Raw genomic sequence first — 19,328 nt, 5'->3', positions numbered from 1 at the left:
AGCTGTTGATTATAAATTCATCCGTGATATATTCTCTTGATATAACTTATGGATGGATTACTAGAGACGAGATCTTTTACTACAATCAAGTGAATATTTAAAATGACTCTTATGCCCTTCAAGGATCTCTTTACAAAACAAGATAAATTCACTATCTTAAAATCGACTCCGGATAATTACATCAAATATATCATACGTTAACCCTTGCACTATGCCCAGAGGCACCAAATATCACTTTATGATTTAATATAGTCATGTTCTTCAATTTTGACCGATACAATTAAAACATCACTTGCAACGTGAATCCACTTGATGCTTTTCTTGGTTTACTAGTGATGTTTATTCTAGAAAGTCACAGATCAAGCTCTGTTCCCGAAACCTCTTCTTAACTTTTCCTTTTCACGAAAAAAAAGATTATGGTTTGGTCAATGTTTGCAGCCCAGGGACACCTAATAATTAGGTTCTATAGGTCGGTTTGACGTTAGCTTAAGTCCAAAGGAAATTAAACATGGTTACTCTTCATTGAATTTCAAATTGGCAACAAAATTTGATTTAACCTTTTGCTTTTTTAACTTCGACAGATTTCTTTTTGTAAGCACAGAATCTTGCTTGCCCAGTTATGGACAGGACAACCATGCACTGGAGCCCTTGCCTAAGTGTTTTTCTGGAAAATTAATGCATGACCAAGCCAATATATTTTAAAGGTCATAAGTTTTTTTATTTAGTAGACCTTTTTTTAGTCTTTGAAGATCTTTTTATTATTTTTAGTAATTTTTATTTTTATGATATTTAAGATATTTTTTAAGTATTTATGGATTAGAATTTATCTATATCAACGTCCTATTTTATTAATTTATTTTTGTTATTTTTTTTTGATAAGTTTCTTTTCTTTCTTTACTACTAGATAGGAATCAAAATATATATATATATATATATATAGAAAGGAATTAAAATTTATATATATATATATATATTTTAAGTCTCAGTATCTAGAGTCTATATAAATACTTAGTAGATGTTTTTGTTTTTTTGGGGCAAATAACGGATTTTTCTTTGTGTTCTCTTCTCCTCCAATCTCCCTTCTCATTTTGCCTATGGGATAATCACTATCACAACGTTAGAAATCTTAATGGACAGCTAGCACATTTACAATTTAGAGTTGAGGTAAGTTGACATCTACTAATAAATGGAAATCGGAGTGGATGAGGATCTTTTTCAAATAAGGTCAAGTTTCAATTCTGCTCACTGACATTCTTTATCAATATTTGTGGTTAGTTAAACTGTTGATTGTGCATTTTCAAATTTTATATCTTATAAAAGTTGGAGAATGATGCCTGTGGAGGTAAGAGACAGTGTAGATAATGCGAAGAAGGTAAAACAGAAGATGGGAGTGGTAATTCTATTTCCAACGAGGCTGAAGATCCTAAGGTGATGTGGGAGAAGAAGGGCTTATCTTTTAGGGAAGTTTCCACCTTGTTATTGGTTTTTGGATGTTTTCATGGAGGAAGATGAAGACTTTCTAGAATGCAAAAACCCAAACCAACTGGTGGTGGACCCAGCCAAGGAGGAAACACAATGGTAGGATGCAAAGGAGGGACTTCTTAATAATCAATGTTTTGGGAAGAAAGTTGTTTTCACGTGTCTTAAAAAATCACTTGAAGTCATTGTGGAAACTCAAAGGTGAGTTAGAGTTTTCACCTTGTGAATCTCCTTGGTGGAGGAACTGTCCATGGGTAATTCCAAATCAATATCTCTGTGCACAAGGTTAGCAACATGTATAAGGATCCCTGAGTTCCCAAAGGAATCCTATGCCAAAAAATTGCTCATCCTGACAATTAATAGCATTGGCGATATGGTTAAAAATGATCACTTTTATCATTGTTGTGGCTAGAGGATGATACACGAGATGCATAAAAGTGGTTTTGCACAAAAGCTTCATCTCAAGTTTCAAATTTGGCAAAGGAACCTGCTTTATTGAGAATGAAAATCTTGACAGAGTCAATTTTGAGTGCAAAAAATTTAGTCAGTGTGAAAAGAGGAATGAAAGGCAATGGTGAAACATGTAAAGTGGATCAGTATGGGCTAGGTTGGTTGCCAATTGGGCAACAAGATTCTTTTTGGGGCACAAACATTGCTATAGTCTGATGCATCCACACTCCAATTTTGGGAGGTTTCTTAGCTTTTTCAGTTACCAAAATTTGGGTTCCACCATTTAAGCAAGAAAAGTTGAATACTTTTCTTCTTTGGTGCTAGCGGGGAGTGGAAATGGTTCAATAACGACTATTACTTTTTATTCGATACTAGTCTAGATAACTTGACATGCTTGTGTACCTATACAGTTAGAAATTGTCAAATCCAGAGGAAAAATTATAAACTAACAAGGCCCTTACTGTGATTTTTCACTATTTTCTCGTGCTTATATATATATTATGAAAACATAATATCATTTTGCATTTTGCTTGTAGGCCACTATTTACTGGTTGTTCATGATAATGTTGCACTCATTTTCTTGACTGAATTTCAAAATTTATAGTATTATCACATTCATAACATATCCTATTAATTATATGAATTCCTTCTTCAATTTGGTATGCTGACAACAGCCTGATGAGTTCCTGTCGAGGCAAAGTGACTTGCAGTGAGCATTAAGATGCCAAATTAAAGCCTCCCCTTCCAGTTTTGTATCGTGTGCGAATGCTGCAGAAGAGGCAGTGTTGACATGGTAAGTACCTTGCCCTGCTATGCAACTATGCTGCAAGTATATCAAATATGTTTATGTATGTTTCCTGAAGTTATATATCACTTGTCTACGTGTGTTTTCTGAAGTTATATATCACATTTGTTCAACTTACTGGTAATACGATAGATTAATTAAATTTAACAATAACTAGAATTTAGATAAGTTTATACTAGTAGTAAATTATTGCTGCTGATGTTAGCGTTTTGGGTCGGACATCCAACGACGTGTTTGCTTGGGACACCGTTTTTTGTATTGATACATCAACTATAGAAAATGTGTCTCTTTTCTTTGACTGATTAAGATCCACATTTATTTTGACTAAGGTTTTAAATATTTAGTTTGACCAATGCTGATCCGTGTAAGTGAAGTTTGTCTTTCTTAGTCTTTAATTAAAGAGTGTTTACACATTTATTTATTTTTTATTTCCTCCAGAAGCTTACGTTTCTTAAGCATTTTTTACTAGTCTTATTATACAAAAACAAATTTGGATTGTTCACTGTTGGTAAAATAAATAAAAATTAAATCTACCTTGCTTATTACTAATTCAAATAATGATTATAGGGCAAAAATTAAAAGAGCCCCTCTTATTTTTAGAATTATAGAAATGACATTGCACTTTGATTTTTTTTATCAATTACCTCACTACTTTTCACTATACTATTTTTATAATTATCTCTTATTTATATTTTCCGTTTAAATTATGAATCGAGGGCAAATTATAAGAGCTACAAATCCGTAGCTATTATACAATTATAATAGTTATGATTTTATAATTATTAACTTGTAGCAATCATGAAATAGGAGTTGTAATAATGTGAATGTTAGGTAAATTTTGAAAAACTCTTTTTCAGAAGCTTCGAAAAATTTTAGTTTTTTTTATTAAAATTATTTTTTATATTGTAGTAGTTATGAAAGCGTAATTACTATAATTATTATAGTTATAATAGTTAATAAATTATAGTTATTATAACTATATAATTGTAAGGGATATATGAAAATTATAATTGTTACCATCGGTTTGACTAGTTCAAGATGCCCCTACACGTTTTGGAAAAAACAAGAGCTTCTGCTTAATTTTTGCATATATTATACATAAAACACATGCCTATATATGCAGTTTAAAATTGGCTGAGAGTCTGACGATATTAAATTCTATTATTTTATATGATAATAACAAATTTATATGTAAATAATAATACGTGTAAAATTTAGATAGATTTGAAAAAAAATAAAACTTAAGATATTTTATTAATTAATCCTTTTTTTTAATGTTAACATAGTTGTCTTTACTTGCTAGAGGAAACTAAAATAAGATCATTGTATTCTCATGTTTATCTAAAACCAAAAAAAAAAAGAATTTCATTTATATATTGTTTTTGCCTAAATGGAAACTTAAAGAAATGAAATTAAAATATTTGATAACATAAATGAGTAATATATTTTTTTTTCTTCTTGAATGAAAGAAATAACATTAAAGTCCTTAGCTTTTGCTTTCAGACTCCAGTGTTCTAGAAGACCTTGGTCTGCCTGACCCTTTGGATTCGGACCCAAAATCCATTACCCGAGAAAGCTGCCCTTCCCTCTCACGACGCGTGTCTATATATATCTCTAAAGACAGCCTCTAAGGCCGTCCCAACCCACCGTCCTATGGCCGACGCCACTTTCGAGTTCCCCTCCCTCCTCTTTCCGGAGCTTGTCTCTGCCCCCACAGCCGCCAGTCCTGGCCTGCCGATCCTATCTCTAGGCACCTCCAGTCCACCCACGCCCAAGGAAATCCGAATAACGCGCCGCCGACCGCCATCGGAGACCAGTCCGGCGGTGCCGCTCGATGGTAGCGCAGGATTGACGAAGCCGGAGTACCGTAGGCTGAGGAGCGCGTCGTCGGGGCGGCCCGTCACTAAAGCCCGACCGACGCACCTCCACTCCCCGTCCCCGTGCGTGCTCGGTCCGGCGAGAGTGCCGGTGACGATGGGGTTGAGCGACATCCGGAGCCGGCAGAGACGCCCCGTCGGCGAGGCGAGCAGCCGCTTCGGTTGGATGGTGCTGCGCTCGCTGAGCTGCAACGGGATCGAAAGCGCGGCAGTGGCCACGGCGCCGTTGGGGCTCGTTGTCCGTCTCCGAGGGTCGTGAGGGTCCTGGAAGGATAGTTGTGTGTAATTAGCCGCCTAGCTTCCGACGTACCAAATCATGACTTGTTGCAATTAAATAATAATTTTGATATTTCTTGCAGTCACTTTTTGTATTCCTACATTTGTTCCAACCTGCAGATGGCTGAAGCTTAACTCTGTACGTGAGAAGATATCCCTGTTTTTTTCCCTTGCTTAATACTTACTTTGATGCTATCGTGCACGACTTGTAACTAATTGCTAGGAGTAATTTGTTAAAATTCCATTCGATCCTCAACATTTGTGAACTTGTTAAAATCCCATTTGCCACAATATTGCCCCTGTGCTAAATGAGTAGGCTCAGTTTCAGCTTACAATCACAATAGATACTGAAGAAGTTCTAAGAAAAAAGAAGAGAAACTTGGCTAGTAGAAGTTTGCTGAATCTATCTTTTTGCAATAAAATTCTATATAAACAATATAATGCTGTGCTCTCGTATGCCTATAATTGGTTCTTGTAATTAATTTGATGGCCAATGATCCACATTCCAAGAGATTCACTGATTAAGATTCTTGTGCAGCACTTTTGAATACCAAGCAAGCATCATGCAATTGCAATTACTTGTGTATGCAAGCAGTATGCTACTGAGATTTTCCTGTTCCCAAGTTTGAAGTAGCATGGTTGGTTTAGCAGCACTGGATTTTTGATGGTGCTAGTGGGAGAGCTTTTTCCGTCAAGTTTCCATCGTTGGACTTTCATACTGATGATCAGAAATATCGGGACAATCATGGGATTTTCACTCAAGGTATTTAGAGGTAATTTCATTGCATTCTGATAAGGAATGTAGTGTTTCTGCACCGCTCTTTGTCATGCCTGATTAACATTCCTAAGTTGAATATTTTAGAAAGGTGATTACCCTTCATTTTCTTGGTTGGTTCAAGAATTACTCCATTTTTCCTTGAGCTTATTTACTGAATTTATGACTTATAATTAACTGTTATTAAAAGGACATGTGATTGATGGACATAGAACCATTCTTTATAATAATTATATGTGAAGTTTATCTATCATCATTCAACTCAGCTTAACATATGCTAAATAGAAGAAAAAAAGAAGTTAATATGGTAAAGATGAGAAGGCTAAGAGCATATGTGGAGCCATTATAGGATCCATATAGTTTGTACCAAATAGTTTAGTCAAATGATGATGAATAATAAACAATAGAAATTTGTTAATACTAGTGAGAAAAATTGTGATGATTGATAGTTCAGTTCGGATCCTATAGTTATTGATAGATTAATCAAATAATCCCAACTGAATCCATTTTGTCATGTTTTCAGTACGAGACTCATAAGATTGGTTTTCCTTGGACAAGATACATAACCTTAGATGATATTAAACAAACAGACAAATCTCTCTGGCAATGGAGGTCGAATTTCTGAAGTTGAGCTGGAAATAAGAACCCAAAGATCAATCTTGATCAGAGTTCTTAGCAAATTCAGCAGCTCAAATTGGCAGCTCGATTCCATTCTGTAAGGCCGTGGAATAATTTTAATTCTTCAATGAACTGAAAGATGTTCTAAATGCCAAATGCTACAGAAATGTATATAAACAATATATAACTGAGGAAAAATTTACAACCTTAGTTTATCCTGTTTCTAGTAATAGAAGCTCTGCCTTCTCTTTAGAAACTAGAGAGAAGGAGGGCTACACCACGGCGTGGTGGCTGCTGGCCAACCAGCCAGCCATCGGGCTGTGCGGAGGAGAGGAAGGGCTGTGCGGGAGAGCGGAGCTGCACCGGTCCTACATCAACAAAGGGAAGGAGCGAGCTAGAGAGAGATGCTGCAAACAACATCTCCCTGCAAACTCACACTGCCGCCGTCATTGGAGAGAAAAGGTCAGTAACTCCATCCCAGCTTCCTCTCCTTAGAGGCACGGAGCTTCTCCACCTCGTTGGGAGTGCTGGGGTGTGGCATGAGGGGCTGCACAAAAAAGGATAGCCGTACAACGAACAAAGGGAAGGAGTCCGGAGCCTCGCAGATGCGCAGGAAGCTCTCACTGGATCAACCACCGTGCAACCAGATTTCCAACGAACTTTGGGCTATTGAGGGGATCATCGGTAATCTTGTCCGGAAACTGAGCCAAACAGAGGCCGACGATGGTATTAGTAGCGTTGACTGAGAGAGAACTTGGAAATACCATGGATACACACGTCGGAATTTGGGAATCTCGCGTGCGGCAGGGGAGCATTACAAAAATAACAGCGAATAACGATGGAATTTTTTGTCGTAATTCCGTCGATAATTGAGATTATTGACGGAATAATGATGTAATTTGTAATATTAGAAGTAATTGCATTGAAAAGGTAATTTATCGACGGAAATAATATTCAGTCGGTATTTACCGACGGAATATAAATTTTCGTCGGTAAAATTTAACGACAAAACAACCGTTCCGTCAGCATATAACAAACTGTGGGTAATCGAATTTACCGACTAAATCAAATTCAGTCGGTAAAATTACCGACGGAATAATTAATTCTGTCGGTAATTTTATATTGAAAATTTACTATGCAATTCGATATTTTGCCGACGGAATGGTGATTTTCGTCGGAAATCACAGACGGAATTATAATTCTGTCAGTAAAATTTAATAAAATATTTAAAAACCCTCTTTTATTTATAACGTATCCTGTATATAATTTCATATAAATAAAAACTATCACAAACATAATCCATACATAAATCATAATCCATACAACACACTCACAACATACAAACAATCAAACTATCCAAAATTCAATACAAAACACAATCATAACGGTTCAAATCTCCAAAATTCAGTACAAAGTACAAGTATAACTATCCAAATACATCATACTTACAATCATAACTATCCAAAAGTTAATGATAAATAAAAGACAAATACAAAATATCCAAAATACTTACCATGATATATCTCCTATATATATATATCCAAATATAATCATGTAAAAGTCAAATACAAGAGATTATGTTCCGAATGAATCGATGCAAATGTAATATATAACTAAAAAATTGTAATATATAATTAATTTTACATGTAAAAAAAGTACTTAAATTATATTTTGGATATCCAATGATAATGGTGAATGTATCAATACAAACTCCTGAAAAAATGTAATACAATTTAAAATAAATATCTAATAATATCCAAATAGAATAAAAATATTTTACTTAATTAATGTATGATAAATTAAAAAAAAAAGTTGTAGTTGAACATACCTCAGAAAAATCTAATCATTAGCAGGGTCTGATGGGTCTCGAGTTTCCTGTGACTCATGCTGTGACTGAGGCTATTGTGGCTGGTCCCATCTAGCAATGATTGCTCGCATCTGGGCCAATGTCTGCTCCTGAGCAGCACACCTTTCCTCTCACCTTTGATCTATCGTAGTCATTTGAGTCTTCACTTCTTAATTTTGTTTTCTTAATGACTCCACTTTAGAAGAAGAAGAAGAGGAGGAACTAGCACATTCTCTAGGAGTTCTCAAGCGATTAAATACCACCTTGGCCTGAAAGCCAAGGCCGTAGAGGGAGGAATTCTTTGTCCTTCCACCCTCAACATCACAATAAATATCATTTATTTGCTGGGTGGATAGATCTTGTGACTCTCTTCCCCCTATTGGTGGCTGAGATGCTTGAGCCGCCCTACTTGTCATCTCCTCCTGTGTAGAAAAGAAATATACGAATTTATATTTTGTATACAATTACTACAACTAATTAATCATTATTAACAATTAAATATAATAAAGTTAATAATTCAAATCTCAATATTCTTGGATCGAAGATCAACATATGCGTGATCCTTTCTCTGGTAAGTCTTGAGAAAGATCTCTAGGCAAGTGAGTTGTCTTTCTAAAGAACGCTCTTACATACATAAATAAGTTGGAGTAAAATTATACAAGTTTGTTAATAAATAAAAATTTAATTTATATAATTTTAAATTAAACTCACTAGATCCATAGCGATAATGGATCGGGATCCTAATGTATGCCGATCGGATTCGGTACTTGGGCTACCTGGCTATGTATTCCTATTTTCTCGAACTTTTAGAGTCGTTGCTTGCTATCTCTCTGTAAACTAAGTGGCCGCCCATGCACTCCAGATCTCGTCGGATACATAAGTTAGCCTTGTGCCATTCATTCTCATATAATATAAGAGGTCTTTGTACAATTTATCATAATAAATATTCCAAGTCACTGCAAATTCTAGTTCGTGTCCATCCTCCCATGTATATTTTTTCTGCAATTAAAATTAAAAATTTAGTATATTAAAGGATAAATATATTTTACATATTCAATTTACTTACCACAGATTTATTATAATAAAAATTCTTGGTCTCCTGGTCTACATGTCTCCATGTAGTACTAGAAATGCAAACTTTTTCTTTAATTTTTTTGCTAATCTATGTTGCTACTCGATGACCATCAGGAGTAAACCTGCATATAAAAAAATTGAAACATAAGATATATGTTATAAATAAAGAACTTGAATTACTAATAATAAAAAAATACTTACGATTCTCCAACAACCCTAAGCATTGTAGATCCATAGAGTGGTGTTGGATGGTCTGTTATAATATATGATATCTAAAAAATAATATTACAGTACATTATAATAAAATTTACTAACATGATAATTAAGTAATAAAACATGATTGAAGTATAACTTGATGAACAATAATGCTAAAATTTAATCAATGCTAGACTCTAGAAGTATTTCTACTTAACATTAATAGTTTCTTAGTCGTTGTCGCTAGATTCAATTAGGTCAATAAGATCTTCACTGCTAGATATTTCTCCATCATTTATCTCCTCGTAAGTGACATTAACATCTATAAGTAATTGTGATGTAAATTGGAGTTGTGAATCAAGTTAATGTCTCTCTACTTTGTCATTCTGAAATGCATCATGATTGTGAGTAGTGATAGTGTTCGGCATTGCTATGGTCGAATGAGACTTTATTCGACAAATAGACAACCATTCACTAGATCTTCTTCTTTTTGTAGGATATTCAAAATAAAAAACTTGACCCGCTTATATTCTAAAAATGAAAGGTTTAATTTATTGAACCTTCTGTTTGTATTAACCTCAACTAAATTATAATTTGGATGTATTTTGATACCTGTTCTTAGAGTTGAATCTACCATGAATATTTGAACAACACACCTTTTTATAAGTAATGCAAGATATTCAACCTCTATGATTTCTCAAGTCTATCATAGTAATCAAACTCAGTGTTATTGTTGTTGATAGATCCTTTAACGCAAACACCAGAATTATAAGTTAATCTCCGTGAATCTCGTTATGTCACATGGAATTTGAGACCATTAATATAGTAATCATAGTAGATCATTATTTGACTGAGGGGTCTTGATGTAAGATTCAATATTTTATCATCTTGTACATTTGATATTCTGCTATCTTTCACCTATCAAAATAGTTATGGTATAAATTAGGACCGAACTTAATTTAATGAAGAATTATAAAAAAATTTCTAACTTACATATATTTGAAACCATAATACAAATTCGGTTTTTAACTTTTCAACTACTTCACTTGCACTCATTGATGGATTTTGTAAATATAATTGTTGTTCGTACAAATTGTGAAAGAAGGTAATTTTAAGACAATTAGTGTTGGGGATCAGATGACCGGCTAGAAGGGGGGTTGAATAGACGTCACCCCTAAGTCAATTGCTTCTTTCTACAATGTTAGTGCGCAAGCGGAAATACAAACAAAACAAGTAGAAAGTCAAAGACAATAAGAAAGAATAAGCAAACCATTACACACCGATAAGAAAGAATAAGCTGGGCGGGCCAACCGCCTGGCTCGGATAATATGGTAAGATAGCCATACGCTCAATGTGGAGTTCACTTGCACTCATTGATGGATTTTGTAAATATAATTGTTCGTACAAACTGTGAAAGAAGGTAATTTTAAGACAATTAGTGTTGGGGATTGGATGACCGGTTAGAAGGGGGTTGAATAAACGTCACCCCTAAGTCGATTGCTTCTTTCTACAATGTTAGTGCGCAAGTGGAAATATAAACAAAACAAGTAGAAAGTCAAAGACAATAAGAAAGAATAAGCAAACTATTACACGTCGATAAGAAAGAATAAGCAAACTATTACACGTCGATAAGAAAGAATAAGCTAGGAGGGCCAACCGTCTAGCTCAGATAATATGGTAAGATAGCCATACACTCAATGTGGAGTAGCAACCATACGCTCAATGTGGAGTAGCAGGACGCTAAGGAGACCAGAGAGCTTGTCTAAACGGGGAGGTCATGCTACTACACAGTTACCGCAGGGAAGAGCAGCTGAGGTTGACATCGGCAAAGAGGCTACCTTGCTTCGCCAAGCAACGGGACCCTTGTCATCTTCTCGAAGCCGACAGAGCGAAGGAGTCTCGGTCGAGTGGCTATCTTGTTCGGCCAAGCAGCGGGAGCTGACCATCAACAGAGCAGAGGAGTCATAGCCGAGCGGCTATCCCGTTCGGCCAAGCAGCGGGAGCTGGCCATCAACAGAGCGGAGGAGTGTCATATCTCTCGATATCTTTCTAGGAGATAGTGTTGCTAACACGAGGCATGGTCGATAGGCGGATCGTACGATGAAAGCTTCTACTGTCTTGTCAAGGATACACATGCCCTGTTAAGGCATGTGTATGTCAGAGATACTTTCCTGACATGTCCTTTTATAGGACATATTGGAGAACATGCTCATGCCTTGAGGAGCATGCATGTCGCCCATCAGAGCTCTATATAAAGGGAGGTCTATCATCGACGGAGGTACGCATTATTCCTCGAGGAGCGTGCATGTCGTCCACCAGGACTCTATATAAAGGAGGATCCATCACCGGCGGAGGTACGCATTATTCACTGTTTGCGCTAGCGTTACTTTTGCTCCACTTTCTTCCACTATTCTAGTGACTGATTTGAGCGTCGGAGGGTCAACACCGGACACCCCTTCCTGTCTAGCACTGATGCTACTTGTTTTGCAGAGTGGAGTGAGGTTTACAATTGGTCAGTGAAATCGCGACATCTCCAGCTTTCCACCTTCCCGCTTTCGGACATGATCAACACCCATAATGATTTTGAATTTCTAAATCTTTAAGAAAACTTAAAATACAGTCATGAGGTTTAAAATTTTGAGTTCCTAACTTCTATCATTGTGCCAACAAATGGACGATTCTATCATTGTGCCAACAAATAGACGAGACTACGGATCACCCCTTCTTTGGTTGTTTTATAGTTAAACCTCTATGGGATTCGAGACGAAGATGGCTTCATATCAGGGACGCCTATAGCTCTGTGATAGAGGTTCTGGACGGTTTTGGATAGAAATATCGTAGCAATAGCCGGCTCAACAAAGCTGGCACATGGGTATCTCTTATATATATATATATATATATATATATATAAATGGGTTCTTTGTGCTTGTCCAAATGTTGATGAGGTTTTTCATCTCCTTTATAAATGGTTGTAGAATGCTCAATGCTCTAATGATTGGCTTCATTAGTGAGTAATGTGAAACGTGATTCTTTTGCACATTCATTGAAATTATTATGGTAAAAGGTGGTTTGTTCACTTCTAGCGCTTCTATTAATCCGTCTTTAAGTTAACATGGAGGAAGTAAATTACAAATGACTACTAGCTAGTAATGCAATGGTCAAGGTATAAAGGAAAACATATTGAGACGTGCTAAATTTCGACCTATGACCTAATGTGACAATATTTCATACTTTAATTATCACACCGTCCTGAGAAGATACATTCGTTGAAACTATGAACCTTTTGTTGCAAGATTTTTCTGTGAAATCATTTGGTTCTTGATCATTAGAATAAAAAGGTGATAACTTCCATTCTAGTTCAGTATCATTTATCTCCCGATTAGATATAGACGAGTAAATCATGAGAAATATTTTTACTCTAGTATAACGACCCTTTGTATGCGAGAGGTTAAACATCTAACGGGTCATTTTGCACCCGTTGGAAATTGACCTCAATACATATTATAGCAATCACTCGTATAGTTACCAATTGTACCAACTCGTGGGGGTCATTTGATCCTTAACCAAAAAAATGATGAACTAGGTAACACCAAACTTAGGGCGATCACCCCGGCTAAACGGAAGTTTTTCACCGGTCGGCAAGGTAAATCAGGAAGTGTTCACGGCGAGCGGCACAGAAGCCCAACATTCCATGATTGCGCGCCCCATTTGGAGAAAACATTTGACCCTTAACTAAAAACAAATATTAAACCAGGTAACACCGAATCTGAGAGAACTGGCTCGGTCCCATGGAAGTATCCCACTGATTGTTAAGGTAAATCGGGAAGTGCTCGTGGAGGGCGGGCCAACATCCCGTGGTTGCACTCCCCATTTGGAGGGAAAATCTCCGTAACTACGCCGTAGCTGGAGATGGAATCGTAAATGCCTGGGTGACAATTTAGAGCCCTTTCGCTACACCGTAGCCCCGGGGGTATTTGGTCCTTAACCAATTGTAGCGAAAGATGATTATGTTCACCTCAGGTGTTGCTCACAGCTTGCCCCAGATTATGTCAAGGGAGGTAAATTACGAGGTTAATTTATAATCGATCGCCAAGTGGCTAGAGGGTGGAAGGGGTTTGTTTTCCCCGAGGGTATGTGACTGTCGGGAATTAACCCCTTGCTCTATTATAATAAAATTGTCACCCTCTAGCCAACTGAACACCCCTTGGGATCATTTAGTCTTTAATCAATGGTAGCGACCCCAATGATCCCACACAGTCGGCTTCATGACCATCTGTGAGGACATAAATCGAGAAGCTCTAGTTAGCTAGTGCGGGGAGGGTTTTTTTCCTCGGCTTAACTTGCCGAGATTCAAACCCTTATCCTATGATAGTAATTTTACCCTGTATTAGCCAACTCAACTCTGCCCAGGGACCATTTAGTCCTTAATCACTGGTAGCAAAATGTGGAATCTGCTACCCTAGCAGCTCCACATGGTCGACCTCACGACCATCTGTGAGGAGATAAATCGAGGAGTTGTAGTTGGCCAGTACAGAGAGGACATTTTTTCCTCGACTTTGTCGAGATTCGAACCCTTGCCCTATAGTAGCAACTTTACCCTACACTAGCCAACTAACGTCGTCTCGGGGACCATTTAGTCCTTTATCAAGTGATAAAAGTTGTTTCGCTCGCCCCAGCGTCCCCGTCAACCTGTCCCTAGGCTAATACGAAAGAGATAAATTACAGGTGACTACTAGCCATTAGTGCAGATGGCCAACGCATGGGGGAAGATATGCTCGGACACATCGAGTTTCGACCCCAAGACTTCATGTGACAATACCCCAGAGGAACCACTACACCACCCCGAGGGGACTCATATAGTCCTTAATCAATGTGGCAAAAGGCGATTCGCTCGCCCCTAGCGTCCCAGTCAATCCGTCCCTAAGCCGACACGGAGGAGGTAAATCATGAGTGATTACTAACCATTAGTGTAGGTGGCTAAGGCATGGAGAAAGACATGCTCAGACGCACTGAGTTTTGACCCCAATACCTTATATTGCAACACCCCATTCCTCAACCATCCACCACCTCGATGAGACATTTAGTCCTTAATCAATTAATAAATTCAGTTAATCTCATGGACTAGCCTTAGGGTGACCAGCCGGGCTCTATGAAATTTTTTTATGGGTCATTAGGAAGCGCACACGCTAGATAGGTAAAAAACCCAACATCCACTAATTATACGTCCCATTTAGAAACCTAAACATACTGTCCGCACCAGAGTCCGGGGGCCATTTAGTCATTAATCAAGTACAGATATGAAGCTGTAAAATTTTCACATTAATCACTCTTTCTTATCTCTATGTTTCATTTACTTTTGTTTTTTTTTTTCTGTGAACCTCAGCAATATACAGCGCAATTCATCTGCACACTCACTGTAATTGTGCACGTAGTCCTTACCTGATGAACAGATAGGAAGAATCTTTGTGAGATTTTTTTTTTCTTTTTTTTTTTTGTTTTTTTGCAGCATGGAAGTAGAGTACCATCTGCATCTGCTCTCTCTGTTGTTAGATAGCAAAAATTATTAGAAATATTCACTTTTCTTAGTACTTTCTTTGTCTTGTGAAATTATGGAGCCGATTTTTATGTGTTTCATTTTGTTCATTTTATTCTAAAGTGTGTAATTTTCTTTCTGACAATAACCCAAAATAATTATAATTATGATGAACATTTTACTTCTCATAATTCAATGAATGCTTACTAACAAATTTTATGGTCAAGTTTTGTTCTAATTTCTAGTGCACCTTATTAATCCAACAGCACCATCAACTTTGAAAAAGATCATAATACTAATTTAATATCGCAGATAGATGAATCACTCAAGAGTAACCGTTGTGAAGAGGGTTTCTAATGGCTCGATGGCAAAGCAAGTTCTTAGGATCTCTGAAACACTTAGTAAGAGGTTAGAATGGGGGCAAAGAGGATCTTAACATGGTCACTCCGACGTTCAAGTTAAAAATGGATTGGTTGATAGAGAGCCTTCGAAAGTAAGAATTTTGAATGCGTAAATGCACTTGCTAGGAGGCATGAAACTCACATTCAAGTTGTGAGGTTGTCATAGGCTCCCGCTCTCTTATCTGCCGTTTATTATGGTATACATGTTCCCTATGATTAGGAGGCTAGTGATCACATCCGGAGGTATCTAGCCGGGACTGAGTTGAGGGAGTCAAGTGTGACCAAGATAAGAGAGTCGAATGTAGCCGAGCTGAAAGAGTCAGGCGTGGTTGAGCTGAGGGAGTCGGGCATGGTTAAGCTAAGGGAGTCGGTGTGGTCGAGCTGAGGGAATCAGATGTGGCCGGGTTAAGAGAGTCAGGTGTGACCGAGCTAGAGGAGTTGAATCCCTCTTGAGCTTGCTCCGGTGTACTAAAGCGTGTCTTGATTAACATGTTGGCACCACACCTCAGTGCTTCGTTTGATCCGTTTTAGGCCCATCTTGACCATAGTCGATCTCCTTTTCTACACTTACAATGCATCTTGATTTTTAAGAGATTCGGTGATGTCACATGTAGGTTATTTATCATCGCCACATCACTATCTACTTATTAACCCTAATAAAAGAAATGTTTTTGTAAGGAGGTGAATAATATATATTTATTATTATTATTATTATTATTATTATTAATCTCTTATAAATATAGAATTTCCAATATAAATAAATAAAAAAGTTTATGAATCAAATAATTTCTAGTGATAAAAAAATGTCATTTGTATTCTTACATATTTCTCTTTAACAATTTAAAAAAAGATCCCGAAATTTTAAAATATATATAATATTATGAGTAATGAGATGCATATTTTTTTTCTTTAAGAATATAAATAACCGGAAAAAGATTAACCATTATTTCTTATATTTTTTTTGTTAATTAATTAATTTTTTACTTTGCGCAGCGATCGCAGGAGTCATCAGAGTGCAATCCATCCAATTCCAAGACGAAGAGGAAGAGGGAGGGGAAGAGGAAGGCGAGGGAGGGAGGGGAAGAGAGGGAGAGAGAGGGAGAGAGAGAGAGAGGGCAAGGCGAATTCGAGCTCGCTTCGCGCTTGGAAGAATCGCGGCGCGTTACCTCCTCCATGCTCCGAGTTCCCGGCGACCACCTCCGGCTCTCCTCCGCATTCGCATCCGGGCATCCCTAAGGTCCGTTCTCTTCTCCCCTGCGTCTTCCCTTTTGCTTCCTTTTTCCCCGTCCTCGCTTTGCAATCTCCCCTCCCACCCTACGACTTTCCACTTCGATCTCCTCTCGCTGAAGTTGCTTCCCTCATTGCAGACCGCGGAATCAATCTCCGGTACTTCCCCAGCGTCCAATTAGCCTGCAAAGTTGAGATCTTTGTCCGACTTCCGGAGCTGGAACTTTTTTTTGTGCCTTTAGTTATGTTCAGTTCTTAGGGGTTTGATCCCGCTCGGTCTCAATTGTCTTCTTGTGGAAGGTGGCCGTAGTTAGTTCGAGCTCGGGATCATTGATCACCGAGTGGATCTTTTGTTGCTTTAGGGTTTTCTTTGTCGGATATGAGATGTCTGCTTGCTTGTTCCTCGTGGACTAGTATAATATTGGTAATAGTTGCTGGAATTTTCTGGAGTCGGAGATGGATCACGATTTAGATTTCACAAAATTGAGAATAAAGCAAATGGGTCAGTAGTTCCATTACTCTAATGCGATAAACGTCTGCGATACATTGAGAGATGCCGACTACATCACAACCTTCACAGCGCAGCCGGATCAATCTTGGTGATCTCAAATTGCAGATAGCAAAGAAACTCGGCCCTGAGCGCTGCCGGATATACTTTAGTTGTTTGAATCAGTTATTAGCACAGAAGCTGAGCAAACGAGATTTCAATAAGTATTGTCTTCGGATCCTTGGGCGCCAGAACATTCCTTTACACAATCAGCTTATTCAATCAATTCTGAAAAATGCCTTTCGAGCCAAAACCATGCCTCTGTGTAGCCTTGAGAGGGCTACCCCAAAGCCCCTCGAAGCTCTCAGAAACAAATCAACTTATGAAGAGAACATCAATCATTTGGCAACTGCAGCCCCAACAAACAGCAAATGGTCAAATGGGTATATTTTTCCACCATCACCTCGGAAAGTCAGGTCATGCATTCGAGAACGGAGGAACAGAGAGCATGCTGTTTCTATTAGACAGAATGGAGGTGCGACATCACAATCTAAAATGGCCATAGATGAGAATACTGTTATAGAGAAAAGTGGTGCCATTGCTCCACATGATTTGAAGAGATCGATGCAGCATCACCAAGGTTATATTCCTTCTGAGCAGCGACCACTGGTAGATGATTTGATGCCACAAAATGAAGCATTTGCAAAGAGGAACAAGTTCTGCGACATTGTAGCTGTCGATATTGGACAAGAATTGCAACAATCTAATGATTTAAACCCCAGAAAGTTTACTCTCCAAGCTCCACTAGGGATCCCTTTATGCCCTGCAAGTCTAGGTGGGGCACGAAGAGCTTTCTATTCGGTAACAACTTCCAGCGGTGGTTTTCATGGCAGCAACTATTCTGGCGGAGAATTATGTGATACTGAAGCACTACAGAAAAGGATGGGGAAAATGGCAGAAATACTTGGCTTGGAAAGAGTCACATTGGACTGCTCTAACCTGCTAAATAATGCCTTAGATACTTACTTGAAGGGTCTAATTAGGTCATGTATTGAATTATCAGGAACTAGGTTAGGTCATGATCAAACAAATCATCCAACCTTCAAGCAGGAAGCTCAATTGAAGCCAACTAATGGTTTCTGGTCTGGAATTCACTTGCACGTACATAATAATGGTGGATCTTTCAATAACAAACAAAGGCGGGAAACACAGTGTATGATATCTTTCCAAGACTTTAGGGTAGCAATGGAGCTGAATCGACAGCAACTTGGTGAAGATTGGCCATCACAACTTGAGAAAATCTGCTTCCACTCTGGTGAAGATTTATTCAACCCAACCTGAAGGTTCCTTGATTTGTCAAATTCTTGTTTGATCCATCTTTGCAAACATCAATGGATAGTTTGTTTAATTACTTGGTATCTTCCCATGGAATATTACCATGGGATAGGGAGAAATCTCTCTGGAATAGATTCTTTATAGTAACTCCGCCTTATCTATATGAATCATCTCTTTTGAATCATAATTCAGTCAGTGACTAAAGAAAGTTTGGTTCAATCCTGGAAATTTTAGGAGACACGAGTTACCAAAACCAGATAGTTCATGCTGTCATATGACCTACAGTGTTTTAGGAGGAATCAGTTTTGCAGATTACTAATGTGTAACTTTGATATAGGTGAAATCAGTTTTGTAAGTTCTTGTGGAATCATGTTGTTTGTATATTAATTTCTTAAGTTTCTTGGGCAGTCTTTACAATGGCAATTTCTTGTTCATTAATTTTTGCAATGTCCCAACACATGCTACATTATTTATCAGGCAATTGTTATTTACATTTTCCTTTTTAATCAAAGTTAATCTAATTATCTTCTTGATGTTTTCTTAGTTGGTGGTACTATTTTTTTGCAGTTTTGTCCTAACTTCACATATTTCTTTGTGATGATTCACTAACATCTAGAATTACACTTCTGACATGGCTGAAGTTGGGTTTGACTTCACTTTCTCTTGGTTAAATAGTGATGCATTTATTACATGTGCCTAAAGAAACTAAAGCATGAGCTTCAGGTGCTCAACATCACATGACATTTCATGATGCATGTAGGTGAATAATTGATGTGTCTGTTTTGTATGCTTGTGTGTATGTATAATCATTCATCTATTGGATCTTACAATATCATCAATAGAATTATTATTTGACTGCTTAAAATTCAATACAAAGATAAGTCTACTTAGTAGAATTTAAAATGATATAATGGCATGTTTATTACTAGTGAATTGCCTTAATGAGTCCG

At 37.5% G+C, this 19,328-nt stretch overlaps 1 protein-coding gene across 2 annotated transcripts; it reads left to right on the top strand.

Moving 5' to 3' along the window:
- The first annotated feature begins 1,052 nt into the window (after positions 1 to 1,052).
- Positions 1,053 to 18,854, top strand: LOC121974740. Of its 2 annotated transcripts, XM_042525937.1 has the most exons (5): positions 1,053 to 2,722; positions 4,238 to 5,026; positions 5,426 to 5,660; positions 16,323 to 16,566; positions 16,697 to 18,854. In XM_042525937.1, exon 5 carries the CDS (start codon positions 17,110 to 17,112, stop codon positions 18,382 to 18,384), a length of 1,275 nt encoding a protein of 424 aa, XP_042381871.1. In that variant the 5' UTR covers positions 1,053 to 2,722; positions 4,238 to 5,026; positions 5,426 to 5,660; positions 16,323 to 16,566; positions 16,697 to 17,109; the 3' UTR covers positions 18,385 to 18,854. The 2 variants fall into 2 exon arrangements, with proteins under 2 accessions (XP_042381871.1, XP_042381870.1); XM_042525936.1 differs by lacking the exon at positions 4,238 to 5,026.
- The last annotated feature ends 474 nt before the right edge of the window (positions 18,855 to 19,328 follow it).

The sequence above is a fragment of the Zingiber officinale genome, chromosome 4B, assembly GCF_018446385.1.
Source record: "Zingiber officinale cultivar Zhangliang chromosome 4B, Zo_v1.1, whole genome shotgun sequence".
Lineage (NCBI taxonomy): Eukaryota > Viridiplantae > Streptophyta > Magnoliopsida > Zingiberales > Zingiberaceae > Zingiber > Zingiber officinale.
The sequence above is the reverse complement of the archived record's forward strand: the minus strand, read 5'-3'. Positions and strand labels throughout refer to the sequence as shown.